The sequence below is a fragment of the Phaenicophaeus curvirostris genome, chromosome 20, assembly GCF_032191515.1.
Source record: "Phaenicophaeus curvirostris isolate KB17595 chromosome 20, BPBGC_Pcur_1.0, whole genome shotgun sequence".
Taxonomy (NCBI): domain Eukaryota; kingdom Metazoa; phylum Chordata; class Aves; order Cuculiformes; family Cuculidae; genus Phaenicophaeus; species Phaenicophaeus curvirostris.
The window spans coordinates 2,738,813-2,751,601 of NC_091411.1; the positions used below are offsets into that span (position 1 = coordinate 2,738,813).

Sequence of the window (12,789 nt, forward strand, 5' to 3'; positions counted from 1 at the left end):
TTTTGGGGTTTTTTTTTTTTGTTTTATTTTCATACTTTATAGATTTGGGGAGGTGGGGTTGGAGCTCAGCTGGAGGAGACAGAAGCAGCAGATTTATTTTGGGCTTTAGGAGCAGTCAACTGGACCGGTGCTCCTCAGATGGCTTTGAAAAAAAGAAATTAGATAAACCCCCTTGCTTTCCTTCAGAAACAGCCCTCGCCCTCGTTTGCCTTGGGCTATTTATAAACTGTTTAGAAGGGCCACGATAACCCAAGCAGGATGCGGTGTCCCTACAAGGGACATTACCCGGCCCATGGATAAACTGTTTGGGTTATTTAGGACATGTTCAAGCAGGGCTGCCTGTGAAGGTTGGAAATCTTTGCTAAGAATGAGACTGGGAAGAGCACGAGGTCCGGCTTCAGCCACTGAGCTGCTGATTTTGCACTGAGGGCGCTGCTGTCTGGGTTTAAGATGCAGGAGGGTGGATGGTGTGGAAGGACCTCGTGGCAGCGAGGGTTGGAGCAGCAGCAGAAGTTCAGGGCAGATCAGCATAAGGTGGGTGATAAAGGAAGAAAATCCACTCAACCACTCGAGCCACAGCTAACACGGCTGTGGAGTCAGGGGCGGTTGACAGGATCTTGTTGGAGCGAGTCTGCAGGAGGCCGTGAAGATGATCCATACAAGGACTGGATTAGAGACTGGAGAAGAGAAGGCTTTGGGGAGACCTTAGAGCTGCTTCCCGTGCTGCAAGGGGCTCCAGGAGAGCTGGGGAGGGGCTCTGGATCAGGGAGTGCAGGGCAAGGATGAGGGCAACGGTTTTCAGCTGAAAGAGGGGAAATGGAGCTGAGATCTTAGGGAGAAATGTTTTGCTGTGAGGGTGGGGAGGCCCTGGCCCAGGGTGCCCAGAGCAGGGGTGGCTGCCCCATCCCTGGAGGGGTTCAAGGCCAGGCTGGATGGGGCTTGGAGCCCCTGATCCAGTGGGAGGTGTCCCTGCCCATGGCAGGGGTGGGACTGGATGGGGTTGAGGTCCCTTCCAACCCAAACCATTCTGGGATTCTGTAAAGGGCAGCTCAGGGCTTGGAGAAAGGGCCTCTGGCTCTGGGGGACGGTGCCTGCCAGGGCCTCCTGCCCCGTCTGCTCAGGCAGCTCCACGCTGAGGAAGCTGCTGCCCGCTGTGGAAGGGATTATATTATTGTGATCTTTTATTCTCCTCTTTTTGGGGATGCAGTCAGGGCCCGTGGGGCTGCTCGGGGGTTTCTGTATCCCTGTCACAACACTATTTCCCCTTCTGCACTTGCAAGGCTCTCACTTTCTGTTTAAGACTCTGTCTCTCCAGACTCTGCGTCTCGACTCTGCATCCATGGGGTGCGTTTCTGACCTCTACAGCCGTTTTCTTGGTGGCTCCAAGCCCTTGACCGTTTCAGCCTTGTTTATCTTCTGGTTTTTTTGACCAATTTTCTTCTTTTTTTGTGGTGTTTGTCCAGGTGAGGTGGGTGCTGTGGGTCTGAGGCCAGCCCTGCTGGGGTTTGCTCTGAATTGTTGTGGGCTCCTGGCTCCCACACCCTCCCAGAGGGACCTGTTAGCCCCAGAAATTCACTTTTCTTATCCAGGGGCAGTGGAGGGGCTGGGAGCATTTGCAGCAGCAGCTGATCGGCCCTGCCTCTAAAATTGTGGAATAAGTCAGTGCCCAGCAGCAAAGCGCAGCGCATCCTGACCCGTGGTGATGCTTTTGGTGGGTACCAAACCCCGGGGGCTGCCCATCACCTGTGGGTACCCAAACCAGTGGGTTCTGCTCAGTGACCGGGACCGAAATCTCAACTCAGAGGTCGTCGTCTCTCCATCCCCAGGGTTTTCATCTCCCTTTCCCATGGGTTTTGCCCAGCGGTGGGAGAGGCCGTGTTTGCGCAGGATTTGCATTCGTGCTCTGCAGGAAGGGCCGTGGCACCCGTGGCCGCTCCTTGATCCCCGACCAGCCGCTGTTTCCTCCCCGCATGGGGCCAAGCTGGGGGGAACTTGGCCTCGGCCGCAGCAGAGACGCAGGGCTCCGTAGTGAGTGGGAGGACTGGGAGTGGGGGGAGAGAGGGCTGGCCCCACGGAGAGCCCCCCTGTCCCTGCGCTGGACCCCCCTGCACGCGTGTCGCCCCGTGCCCTGCCCCGTGGTGTGCGTGCAGCCCCTGGTGTCCTGTCCCGCTGCACAGCCGTGACACCCCAGGGCACTGCCGGCTGCACACAGACCCCCTGCCCACCCACGACCCCCCCATCGCGCTGCCCCGATGCCCACGCGTGCCCCCCCCCAAGTCACAGCCCTCCCCATTGCACGTGGGGTCCCCCCATAGCACAGCCCCCCAAATATTCCAGCCCTCCCCATTGCACTTAAGGTCCCCCCATTGCACAGCCCCACATATCCACCTGTTCCCCCTAAGTGCACTTCCCCAGAGCCTTCATGTGCCCCCCTGTCCCCAGAATGTCCCCTCCCCATGGCACCCAGTGGCATGGCAGGCTGCTCCCCCCGCTTTGGGGTGCCAGAGATCCCCAAAAGCCTGCAAGGGGGGCACACCAGGGCTGTAGCAGGGTGAGCAGCTGCACAAGGTGAGATTTTGCCCAGGAACAAGAGCAGGGGCTGTTTCCTTCCGCCATGTCCCCACGCGGAACACCTCTTGGTGCCAACGATGCCCCTGCTCCCCCCAGGTATCCCCTGTTTTTTTTTATTGGCAGCCACCCCAGACCGACCTGATGATTGTGAAGGCTGGTGGTGACATCGTGACAGCATCCCCAGCTGCAAGTGCCAGCCCTGCACCCCCCTGCATGCGTTGCCATGTCACCTGTACAGGCACCTCCGGCTCGGGCGTGAGCTGGTGGTGGCCGCACTAGCCCCCTTGGGTCCCTGTCCCCATGCACCATCGAGTTCTTCCAGCACATCCCACGCAAATCCATCCTACATCCCCACTGTAACTGGAAACTTGTCACCCTCTTCTCTGGCTGTGGTCCCTTGTATCTCCCTCTGTCCCCACGGCTTCCAAGGCTTGAAACACCCTGTTGCATCAGCAGGGTGAGCATCACCCGTGGGTGCCCTTCGGGCCCTGCTCCCACCCTTGGTTTCCTGCTGTGTTTCGGAGGCTTCCTGCCCCCTCGGCACCCCTGGGTGCTGGGGACGCTCAGGCTTCTTCCCAGTTAGCACAACACTTTTTCCTGGGTTGTTGAGGCTGGGTATAACAGCCCTTGCCGGGGCTGGCTGGGAGCTTCTTGCTCCTCTCATTGCTTCCTTTCAGTTTTTTGGGGGTTATTATTTTATTTTTTTAATTATGTTCAGCCGAGCTCTTTGAGGGCTGCTCTTGCCTTGCAAAAATAATGAATTAGCTAGAAAAATGTGTCTTTTCATGGTTGTTCCCAAAATGCTTGCCCAGGACCCTCCTGCCCAGGGTCAGCCTGGTGAGGCTCCCCAACCCCAAGAGCAGCTCCCAGCTGCTCTGTGCCCGTGGCCGTCCTCCAGCTGAGCTCCTGTGCCTTCGTGACGCAGAAATCCCCGCACTTGCAAGGATTTGTTAGGCAAATTCCACCCCTGGCTACTGCGGAGGCACGACTGGCCACCCAGCACGGGCTCCGGGAGGCTGTGTGGGTCCAGGCGGGGGGGACCCTGCTCAGATCAACCCCACTTCAGGGAAACGTGGGGACCTTCATGTGCATCCCAGCCAGAGTGGGATCTGCGCTGTGATGCTCCAAAACGCCAACATGTGCTTTGTTGCTCCCATTTTTTTGGTCCTAGGCAGCTGCTTTTGCAGGGAGTGGGTTCTGGCTGATGTTTTATCCTGAAACATGAGCTTAGCTGACAAGAGGTCGCCTTGGGCTGCTCTGGCTTTGCCAAATGGGCTTGTTTTCCAGGGAAAAGCCTTGGCCAGGTTGTGCAAGTGGAGGTGAGAGGTGGAGAGGATGAATTTGATAGGGCTAAAGGAAAGTTGAGCTGCAGGTGGAGGTGAGAACCAGCTGCCATAAAGAGCATTGGTCCTGCGAAATATGGAAAACCCCTCACTGCTTCCTTCTTCTCTCTCTGAAAGCAGCTGGTTGGAGAAGCATTTTTTCACGGGGGAGTTTTTGTGCGGTGAAGGGCTCAGGGTCCCCACACCGTCTCTTCCTGAGGTTGGTCCTGCAGCGGCCGCACAGCCTGGCTCGGCTGTTCCCACCTCCCATCCCTCTGCAGCAGAGCTGGGGGCTGCGAAGGGGCCAAAAGCCTCAGCTGGGGATGTGAGCGGTGGAGCAGGAGCCCAGGGACAGACAAATTGGCTTCTCTGGAATTGCTAAGTTTTTTCCAGACTCACTATTTTTTCCCTGTGTTCTATCGCTCTCCTCGTTTGTCCCACTCATCCCCCAGCTGCACTGGTGCCGGGTCAGCCCCGATGACCTCTCTTCACAGCTTCATCGCTTTGACCTTTCCTGGTGAACGTCCCTGGGCTAATAACAACTGGAGGGTGGGGATGTTTTACCCAAACTCAGGGCTTTTAAGGCCACGTGGGTGATGAGCTCATCCCGCTGCTCCGTGTCCATCCCACCACGGCCGCCTGGTATTCGTGTTTCTTCGCACGATGCCCCCGTGACAGCAGCAGCCGAGGAGGGCTTTGAGCAAGAGGAGGGAGAGAAAACTGTCCAGCGGTGGCTGTCCGGCGGATTGGAGAAGGAAGTGCTGCCGTGGGCCACTCCTCCTCGCCATTTCCTCTCTGCGGTTGGGTTTTTATACGGGTGAGAGAGAAGGGAGCAGGGGAGTAGCCGGTCTGTCTGAGGCTGGACACTGGGCTCGGTGGCTGGAAGGAGGCACCGGCAGCTGGCCCGGCGAGAGACACTGTGGGTATCTGTGCTCGTCCGCCTTCCCCACCCTGCAGTGGGTCACTGGGACACCCCTCGGCTTCGGCTGCTTTGAGCTCTGTCCCCACCACTGCCTCCTGCTCATCCTCAATGGCCCCTTTCTTCCAAAACCCATCCCAGTTTTATGCGGACCCTCCTGCTTCCACTGGTTTTGGATGCTCTGGGCTCTTCCCCTCCGCTTGCTGCCTTTCCTGTCTGGCTCAGCTGGGAGTGGGGCTGGTGGGTTTTGGTGGCCAACAGACTACTGGGGCGGCCCAGGTGGGTTTTGCATCACCCTCGCACTGTGTTTGCAGGGAGGGTGAACACCTGCATGCCCCAACCTCGAGCTGTGAAGCAAACTAGCTTTCTCAGTTGGTTCCCCAGTGGTGCTCCCAGAAGCTGCAACTCGAGGTGCTGGGGCCGTGCCCTGCGCTGGGACCGTGCCAGCCTCTGCTGTGACCCAGGATTTCTGCTCCTGGACACTGACTCCCTTTGATCTGCATTCCCCCTACTGGAAGGGGCTGGTTTGCTCTCCTTTTCCCCCTGGAACTGCTCAGCTTTGGGCGAGGCATTGGCTTTCCGTGGCAGGATCAGCCTTTGGGGTTTTCCAGCCAGTCCCTTTTCCCAGCAGCTTTGCTAACCCAAAGGGCTCGAGTTTGGGGTGCCGTTCCCTCCTCTCCGATGCTGTTCTTGGGATTCATCGCTTTCACTGGAGATGTTTCTCTGGCTGGCAGGCGTCTCCTGAAAACCAGGCACTTCCCACCCTCAAACGCCATCGGCCGGTGGCTCCCCCATCCCACTCCCCCGCAGCCTGGCTGCCTCTGGCTGCCCACGCAGGCTCCTTTGTTGTGGAAACTTTGTTTTGGCAGGAGCAGGGTGACACATGAATGCAAATGTTAGGGGGGAAAAGCTCCATGAAGAAAGCTGGGGGTTTCTCCAGAGCATTTCCCACTGGAAGTCTCCCTGCGGTGCAGCCGGACTCGGACAGAGCGGTGACTAATGGTGTTTACACGAGTGCTTCTGATGCTGTGGACCTAATGGCGGGTTCTTTTCTCCTATCGTTTTCATCAAACATCTAATTACATTGCTGAAAGCACAGTTCTACAGGCTGGCAGTGCCGCTGGGCTGGCGCAGCTGCCCGCCCTGGCCCTGATCCGGCACGGAGCAAGCGGGGGCTGCTCTTACAAAATGCGAGTCCTATGTAAATTGCAGCAGGTATTAGGAACTGAGTCATGGTATTCATGGATTATTGTCTGCGTGACTGGACAGATTCCATGGTGAGGATGGGACTTGGGCCTCCCACCCCGCTCTGCTTGGCTCCTCCGAAGGGCTGGGCATTGTGTGCCCCGGGGGTTGGATGTTGGAGGGTAGGGTGCCGCGTGCCCGGTGGGTTGGATGTGCTGTTTGAGCTGTCGGGAAAGAGGGTCAAGAGCATCTCCCAGCTAATGAGCACTCAGTCCTTGCCCTTCCCCGTGGGTCTCGCGGGGCCCTCGGGCTCCCTGTGCAGACACAGCAGTGGTGGGAGAGTTGGCTTCAGTGTTGAGGAGCTGAACCCCTTTGTGCTTTGGCCGGGGCAGCAGCTGCAAGGAAGGGTTTGGGATGTCTTCTTCTGCACTGCCAGCATCCATCTGCTCCTTAAACCTTTTCCTATAACTCCTACAGCTCCCTCTACCCCTTCGACACCCGTGGGCTTGGGGCTGAGCAAGCTTCGCTGGCTGTCCCCGCTCCCTTGGCCCATGGCTTGTGCTGGTCTGCACCACTGCGGCTGCTCCCCAGCAGCTTTGGGGACCTGCTGGCACTGTGTGGGCACGGTAAAATGTGTAAGAGAGAATCTGGGCTGTGACTCCGGGGTGGGCTGAGGACAGTGCTGGGGTCCGGTGGCATCCCCAGCAGTGGCACGAGGTGGCTGTGGTCTTCAGTCCTCCTGTCTAGCCGCCTCTCTGCCTGTTAACAAGAATCTCGTCCGGCTGGTTTAGCTCTGGGCATGGCCAAATCCTGCACACAGTCAGCAATTAGCACTCAGAGCTAATTGCTGCCCAGCAATAGCTCATCCAGTGATTAGCACTGGGGGAGCCGCTCGCCCCGGCTTTGTTCCCAAGACGATCCAGCCACCAGCATACGGTACAGAAACCAACTTGTTCCTGGGGCTGGGACACAGGCTTCGCTCGGTGTGTCCTGGTGTTTTGGAGGAGCTGGGAAAGGAGCTGGACAAAGCAAGGAAGTGGCTGTGAGTGTTTCCCAGCACCTGCAGCTCCCTGCGCCGCTTCCCCTTGGCTCGCTCCGTGCTGGCGGGCAGCTGCCTGCGTCAGCCCCATGGTGAGGAAGTAAAACCTTCTCCGGAGCGTGACATTTTGCAGGTTAGTGAGTTCCTGCCACGCTGAAGCCAGTTAATAAGAAACCCTTTGGGGACCTCCTCCCCAGAGACGTGCCTTTGGCAAGACCCGGTGTTGATCTTTCTGGGCGGCTAATGAGAGCGGCTCTCCTCGCCCAGCCCGCGCTGCCTTCCTGCTCTCGGGGCTGGCAGTGTCACCACAGCAAACTGTCCCCTTGCGTCAGTGCTGCTGTGGTCGGGAGGCAGTGGGGAAATGCCCTCCCCCTGTGACACAGCTTCTGCCACTGCTGCCGTGGTTCGGGCAGGGACGGAGCCATCGCTGGAGCTGCAGCACCTGGAGGTGGGTGCAGGGGCTTGTGCTTTGTGGCTGCATCCAGGCCTGGAGAGCTGTTTTCTCCCAAAGGCATCCCTGCTGGATCCCTGCCTTTTGTCATCACATCCTGCTGCTGGTGCTCATCTTCTCCTCTTCCTCCTTGTCAGCCAACCAAGGTTTGTCCATGTGTTCTTTACGTACGTGGTCTTCCCTAGGGATACACATGACCTTCTCCGTGGCTCTGGGGTCTCCCATGGGAAGGACCCAGTGGCTGCTGCAGGTCCAGGGGTGCAAGTGTGTGAGCACGTGGGGCAAGGAAAGGGGCTGTTGGTACAAGAAGTAGTTACTATTACAAAAAGCTGAATATTTTTATTTAAGCTAAAGTAAAATTAAGTTTTGTCTAGGCAACTGTGGTTTTTTTGAAAGTTAGAATGTCCCTCTGATAGCAGGCTTGCTTCCTCTGATAGCGTGTTTTCCTTTAGACAGTGTTTTCCAGACATTATTCATTCTTTGAAGATGAGAACATCTTGTATGAGTTATGATCTGTGCTGAACAGATGTCTCTTCTTCTGTAATCGCCTCTGTTTGGCGTTTCTTCCTATCTTAAAGGCAAGGTCAGCAAATTAGCAAGATTTTTGACTGTTTCAAAGTTTCATAATAACATTAAAATCAGACCTTGGAAAGTAATAGAATATGCATGAGATTTCTGAGCAAATTTATACATATGCATGTAAGTGGGAAATAAGTTTCGTAACCAGTCTTGTCGCACACGACGGATGGAGATCACTTCCTCACATTGCCCAGGCTTGATAAAGGATACTTGTTTTCTAAATCTCCAAAACAAGTCTTAGAGAGTTTATTTGCCAGCATTTTTGGTGTCACTGTGGGGGTAGGAGATCCGTGGTGCCATGGGGCAGCCCCACTCCTCTCCCCAGAGCCATGTGCTGCTGGCAGGCTCAGTCACAACCGCATCGGTTCTCTGCAAGCTGTCTGAGCTCCCAGGGACAGCCTGGGGAGCTCTGTGCTGGGGTCTGAACGCTGGCTGGATGCTGCCGTTGTCTCTCCTCCCTGCCTACCCATGGCAGAGCCAGGAAAAATCCCCCTTCCAAGAGAGATGCCGTGCGATCACAGCCTGTACGGCGCGGGCGTTTCCACACCCCGAAAGGTCCCTGCAGGTGCGCGACTGACTGGTGCCCGTGGGGTGTATGTGAGCGTGCGCCTGTGCCGGGGCTGAGGTGTCTGGCTTATATTTAGCAGATGTAAGGAAATGGGGCTGGGCAGCTCTGGCTGGAACCACAGGTCTGTCTGCCCAGTGTCCCTCCTCTTGCTCGTGGCAGCATTTAGTCAAGCCCTCGGCTTTGGCTCCAGCCAGCTCCGAGCTTTCCTCCCCCATATGAAGGCAGGGTTGGTTTTGTGCTATGCATCAATTTGCATTTATTTACACTGAATTTCATCTGTAGTTTTGTGTGTCCATGGTGTGTTCCAGAGAGTTGGCTTAGATCTCAAAGTCTCTTCCTGAAACCTTGTTGTTGCTGATTGCCACGGGTAATTGTTCTGCCTGTTAGAAAGTGGGATGTCGATCTAATTTGTCTGTGATTTTTCGCTTCCTGATCTTACAAAGGTCAATTTTACATTGTTCTTTTCTTTTTAAGAAAGAAGATGATGTGAATGGGCTGTAAGAACCAGACGAGATGGATGGAGAGCTACCCAGCGTTGAGGTGGATGGAGAAGCATCCTCTGCCACGGAGAATGTGGGAGGAGAGATGCCCTATGTGGCGAGTGGTACTGAAGGAGAAATTTCCTGCACTGAGAGTGACACAGAAGGAGAGATGCCCCATGCTGAACCCAACAGAAAAGAGGAGGCACCTTGTCCTGAGAGCAGTGTGGAAGGAGAGCTGCCCAGCACTGACAGCAATGGGGAAGGGGAGGTGCCCTGTGCAGGGAGTGATGCAAAAGGAGAGGCATCTTGCTATGAGAGTGATGAGGAAGAAGTACCCGATACTGAGGTCCCTGCTTTTTCAAAGAAAATGTCTTCTATTTCTTTTCCCTTGCGGGCAGTCATCCGCCTGCGCCGACAGTACTGGCTGCACAAGAAAAGCCGTCTGCATTTAGAGCTCCCTCGAGAAAAATCTTCAGAGCTTGTCCATACAAGGCTGCTTCAAAGGCAGCTTTCCCTGAACCGAACTAGCCTGTATGGCCCTTCCATGTCCTTATTTAATCAGTCCAGCTTTGAAACTTCCCGATACTTCACCTTTGACACGTCTGTGGAGCAATGTGCTCTGAAAAAATGCAAGCGGAAAAAGAATCGAAGGAAATCTAGAATAGTCTTGTATCCAGATAAAACAAAAAGATACCTTCCAACAGAGGAGAAGAGCAAGGCAAAACGCTGCCTCCTCTTGCTCATTGTCATTATCTTCTTCCAGATTCTCAATGCAATAGAGAACCTGGATGATAACCTCCAAAAATACGACCTAGACGGGTTGGAGAAGACAATGCACCGGGAAGTATTTGGGCAGAAGGTTGCGGTGGAAAGTATTATGGAATTACTCAAAGACTATCTGGCTACCCACATACACAACAAGCCTCTAGTAATCTCTTTAACTGGCCCGACGGGAGTTGGGAAGAGTCATGTTGGCTGGCTGCTGGCCAAACATTTTCGTTCCGTCATGGACAATGACTTTGTGCTTCAGTACTTTGTTATGCATCACTGCCCCAGTGGGGTGGCTCCTCTTACTTGTGAAATAGATTTGTCTAAGAAAATTTCTGACATGGTTACAAGAGCTGAAATAGAAGAGAAGATACCATTGTTTATCCTGGATGAGGTTGAACTCATGTCTCCAGTCTTGCTGGATACTCTCAGCCGATTCTTTGAACCCAATCAAACCAATGAGTTCCTCAATGCCATCTATATTTTAATAAGCAACATAGGAGGCAGGGAAATAACGAAGTTTGTTATCCAGAATGCATCCGCTGAGCTTCTGCATCAACAAAGGGGACTTGAAGAACTGCTGAGCATTGTCCAGCCTGTACTGATCAATGTCCACCCTCTCTGGAAATCTGCGGACATCATCCCGTTCATTCTTCTGGAGAAAAGTCATGTCATAAACTGCTTCCTAGAGGAGATGAGGAGGGAAGGGCTGTATCCCGACCAGAAACATATTGAAAATTTAGCAAGTCAGCTCAGTTACTACACTACAGGGGACAAGCAGTACTCTAGGATGGGCTGCAAGCAGGTTGTGGCCCAAGTCAACCTGCTGTAGTGACCTAGTGAAGAGGCCAGGTCCTGCCTTCAGGATTTGCACCGTTCTGGGCTTATGGAGGAGCACGTTACAGCCAGCTGTGCGCAAGGTTTCCTGTCTCAGGCCTCCACTGGCTCTGTCCTGTTTGAGGTAGAGTGACGACAGCCCAGATTCCTCTGCAGTGTGGTCTCTGTTCTCCTCCAGATGTTTCATTTATTCCTAATGTTCTGCGAATGAGACACGGGCAATGAAGCCCAAGCAACCTCCCATTAATGGTGAGATGCTTTGTTCCTCGCATGCTCATTTGGAATACTTTGTCATTAAGGAATTGTGAGATGGAACAGACGCTGTGAGATATAAACAGGAGGAGGAAATAGTTTAACTGGTTACTGTCCCTGCAGTACACATCGCCGTGTCTCACTCCTTCTCCAGGCTCACAGTCTTCAGCTCTTTGTTTTTCCTGGTCCTGCTGGTGACATGCAGAGCAGAGGCTGTACTGGACACCTGAGAGAGCTGAGAGAATTTCTGGCTTTCATCCCCAATTGCGTGGGCAGTCAGAGCTCCGTTTTCTCCAGCTCCTACATGACCGCATGCTCCAGAGACTGCTTTTTGGACCCGTTCCTGAGCTGTTGCTCTTCTGAGCTCATACCTGAGCTCACCTTTGGCACCTCCAGCAAGATTTCTGCCCTCCAAGTCTGTTTGGGCTCGCCTTGAAGACTGCTTGGTTGTGCCAGTCTGTGCAGCAATCACCACTGGATTGTTTCAGGTCTGGGGGTGGCAACTCATCCTGAGAGCTCTTCTGCTTTTTCCTGCTGGGTACGCTTCACCACGCTCATTATCTAGAAAGCCCAAAATAGCAACTGACATATATTAAGCAACACACACTGGAAAAGACAATTTAGGCTGTCTGGGCTGCCTGCGGAGGGGATCCTGGGCTCGTTCCCAGTCCTGCGAGGCCAAGGAGAGGTTCTTTGCCGTTGAGACCTGAAGCACCTCATGGAAAACATGTCCTTGTTTTGCGCAGGCAAACGGACCAGGTATTTGTGACATTGCTCTTTCAGGTTTTGGTTTTGTGCCTAAACCCCTTCTACAATTTGCTGTGAATTACCATATCCATAATCCCGTGGATGTTTGCACTGGCTGATTTGCCTCTTTCTAATTGTTGGTCTTCAAAGACTTCCATCACAAACTCCTGCTTCGAGAGCTATTGTCAGGAATAAATCCAGACTATCCTGAATAAAATCACGCAAAGTACGTTTCCTTTATCTGACTGAACTGTGGTTTTCTTCCCAAGTGTCTCTTCTGGACTGACGAGCCTTGCCTTTGCTACCCAGTGACTTGGATTGGGAGCAAGGGCTTCAGCTTTGCTGTGTGGTTTTTGCAGACCACCTTGATGCAGTGTGTGTGCAGCTCCTCAGGGTAACCAGAGCCAAAATCCACAGTGCAGCAGTGCCGAAAGCTGCGTGCACAGCTCCTCCATCCCCAGAGCCACACGGGGGGGACTGGGCTGGAGACGGGGGAAGTATAACAACAGCTGAGGTGGTGCGGGGATGGTAAGCCTGTCCATGGTTTCTCCTCTTGAGATTATCCAGTGAAGAAGCCTTTTTCTCTGGCAAACAATCCCTGAGAGCAGCTGGTCAGAGAGCAGGAAGGCTGCTTGCACAGCTTAGAAAGGCTCTGAGTTTAACTAAGCCACCTTCTAGATGCAAGTGTCCACAACAAGCAGTGCGTATGAGCTGGTTTCCATAGCTTAGCAAGACTTTACCACCAGGACAGATAATATAATTTTATCCTGGATAAGAAACAAACAGCCTGGGGACAAGGATCCTCCTCCTCATCCAGCTGGGAGAGAGGACAGAGGAGTTTTTTTTCTGGTTTCTTCTGCTGAGGTCTCCCATTTCTGGGAGAGGAATTCAAAGTCCTATGACGGGGAAGGTAAGTGTCACCCACACTGCCTGGATTTGAGCGCTGGAGATGCCAGCAGTGTCCGTAGCACCAGGCTGTGCTGGTGCTGAGGAGGCACCCATGGAGGTTGCCTTGCAGGTGGCTTTTGTTGTGGCATCAGGACAGGCAGCGGCGCTGTGGCAATGCCGC

General features: G+C 54.3%; 1 protein-coding gene and 1 long non-coding RNA gene across 4 annotated transcripts; both read left to right on the forward strand.

Moving 5' to 3' along the window:
- The first annotated feature begins 1,595 nt into the window (after positions 1–1,595).
- On the forward strand, positions 1,596–3,308 carry LOC138729193 (uncharacterized). The gene is made up of 3 exons (XR_011338846.1): positions 1,596–1,711; positions 1,827–2,028; positions 2,695–3,308. It is a non-coding gene; the product is annotated as an uncharacterized lncRNA (long non-coding RNA).
- A 1,413-nt stretch (positions 3,309–4,721) lies between these two features.
- TOR4A (torsin family 4 member A) lies at positions 4,722–11,940 on the forward strand. Of its 3 annotated transcripts, none has more exons than XM_069873201.1 (2): positions 4,722–4,812; positions 9,109–11,940. In XM_069873201.1, the coding sequence occupies exon 2, from the start codon at positions 9,148–9,150 to the stop codon at positions 10,714–10,716; it is 1,569 nt and encodes a 522-aa protein (XP_069729302.1). In that variant the 5' UTR covers positions 4,722–4,812; positions 9,109–9,147; the 3' UTR covers positions 10,717–11,940. The 3 variants fall into 3 exon arrangements, with proteins under 3 accessions (XP_069729302.1, XP_069729303.1, XP_069729304.1); XM_069873202.1 differs by lacking the exon at positions 4,722–4,812 and adding an exon at positions 6,694–7,633; XM_069873203.1 differs by lacking the exon at positions 4,722–4,812 and adding an exon at positions 6,694–7,633 and having other exon boundaries at positions 9,116–11,940.
- Positions 11,941–12,789: the final 849 nt, after the last annotated feature.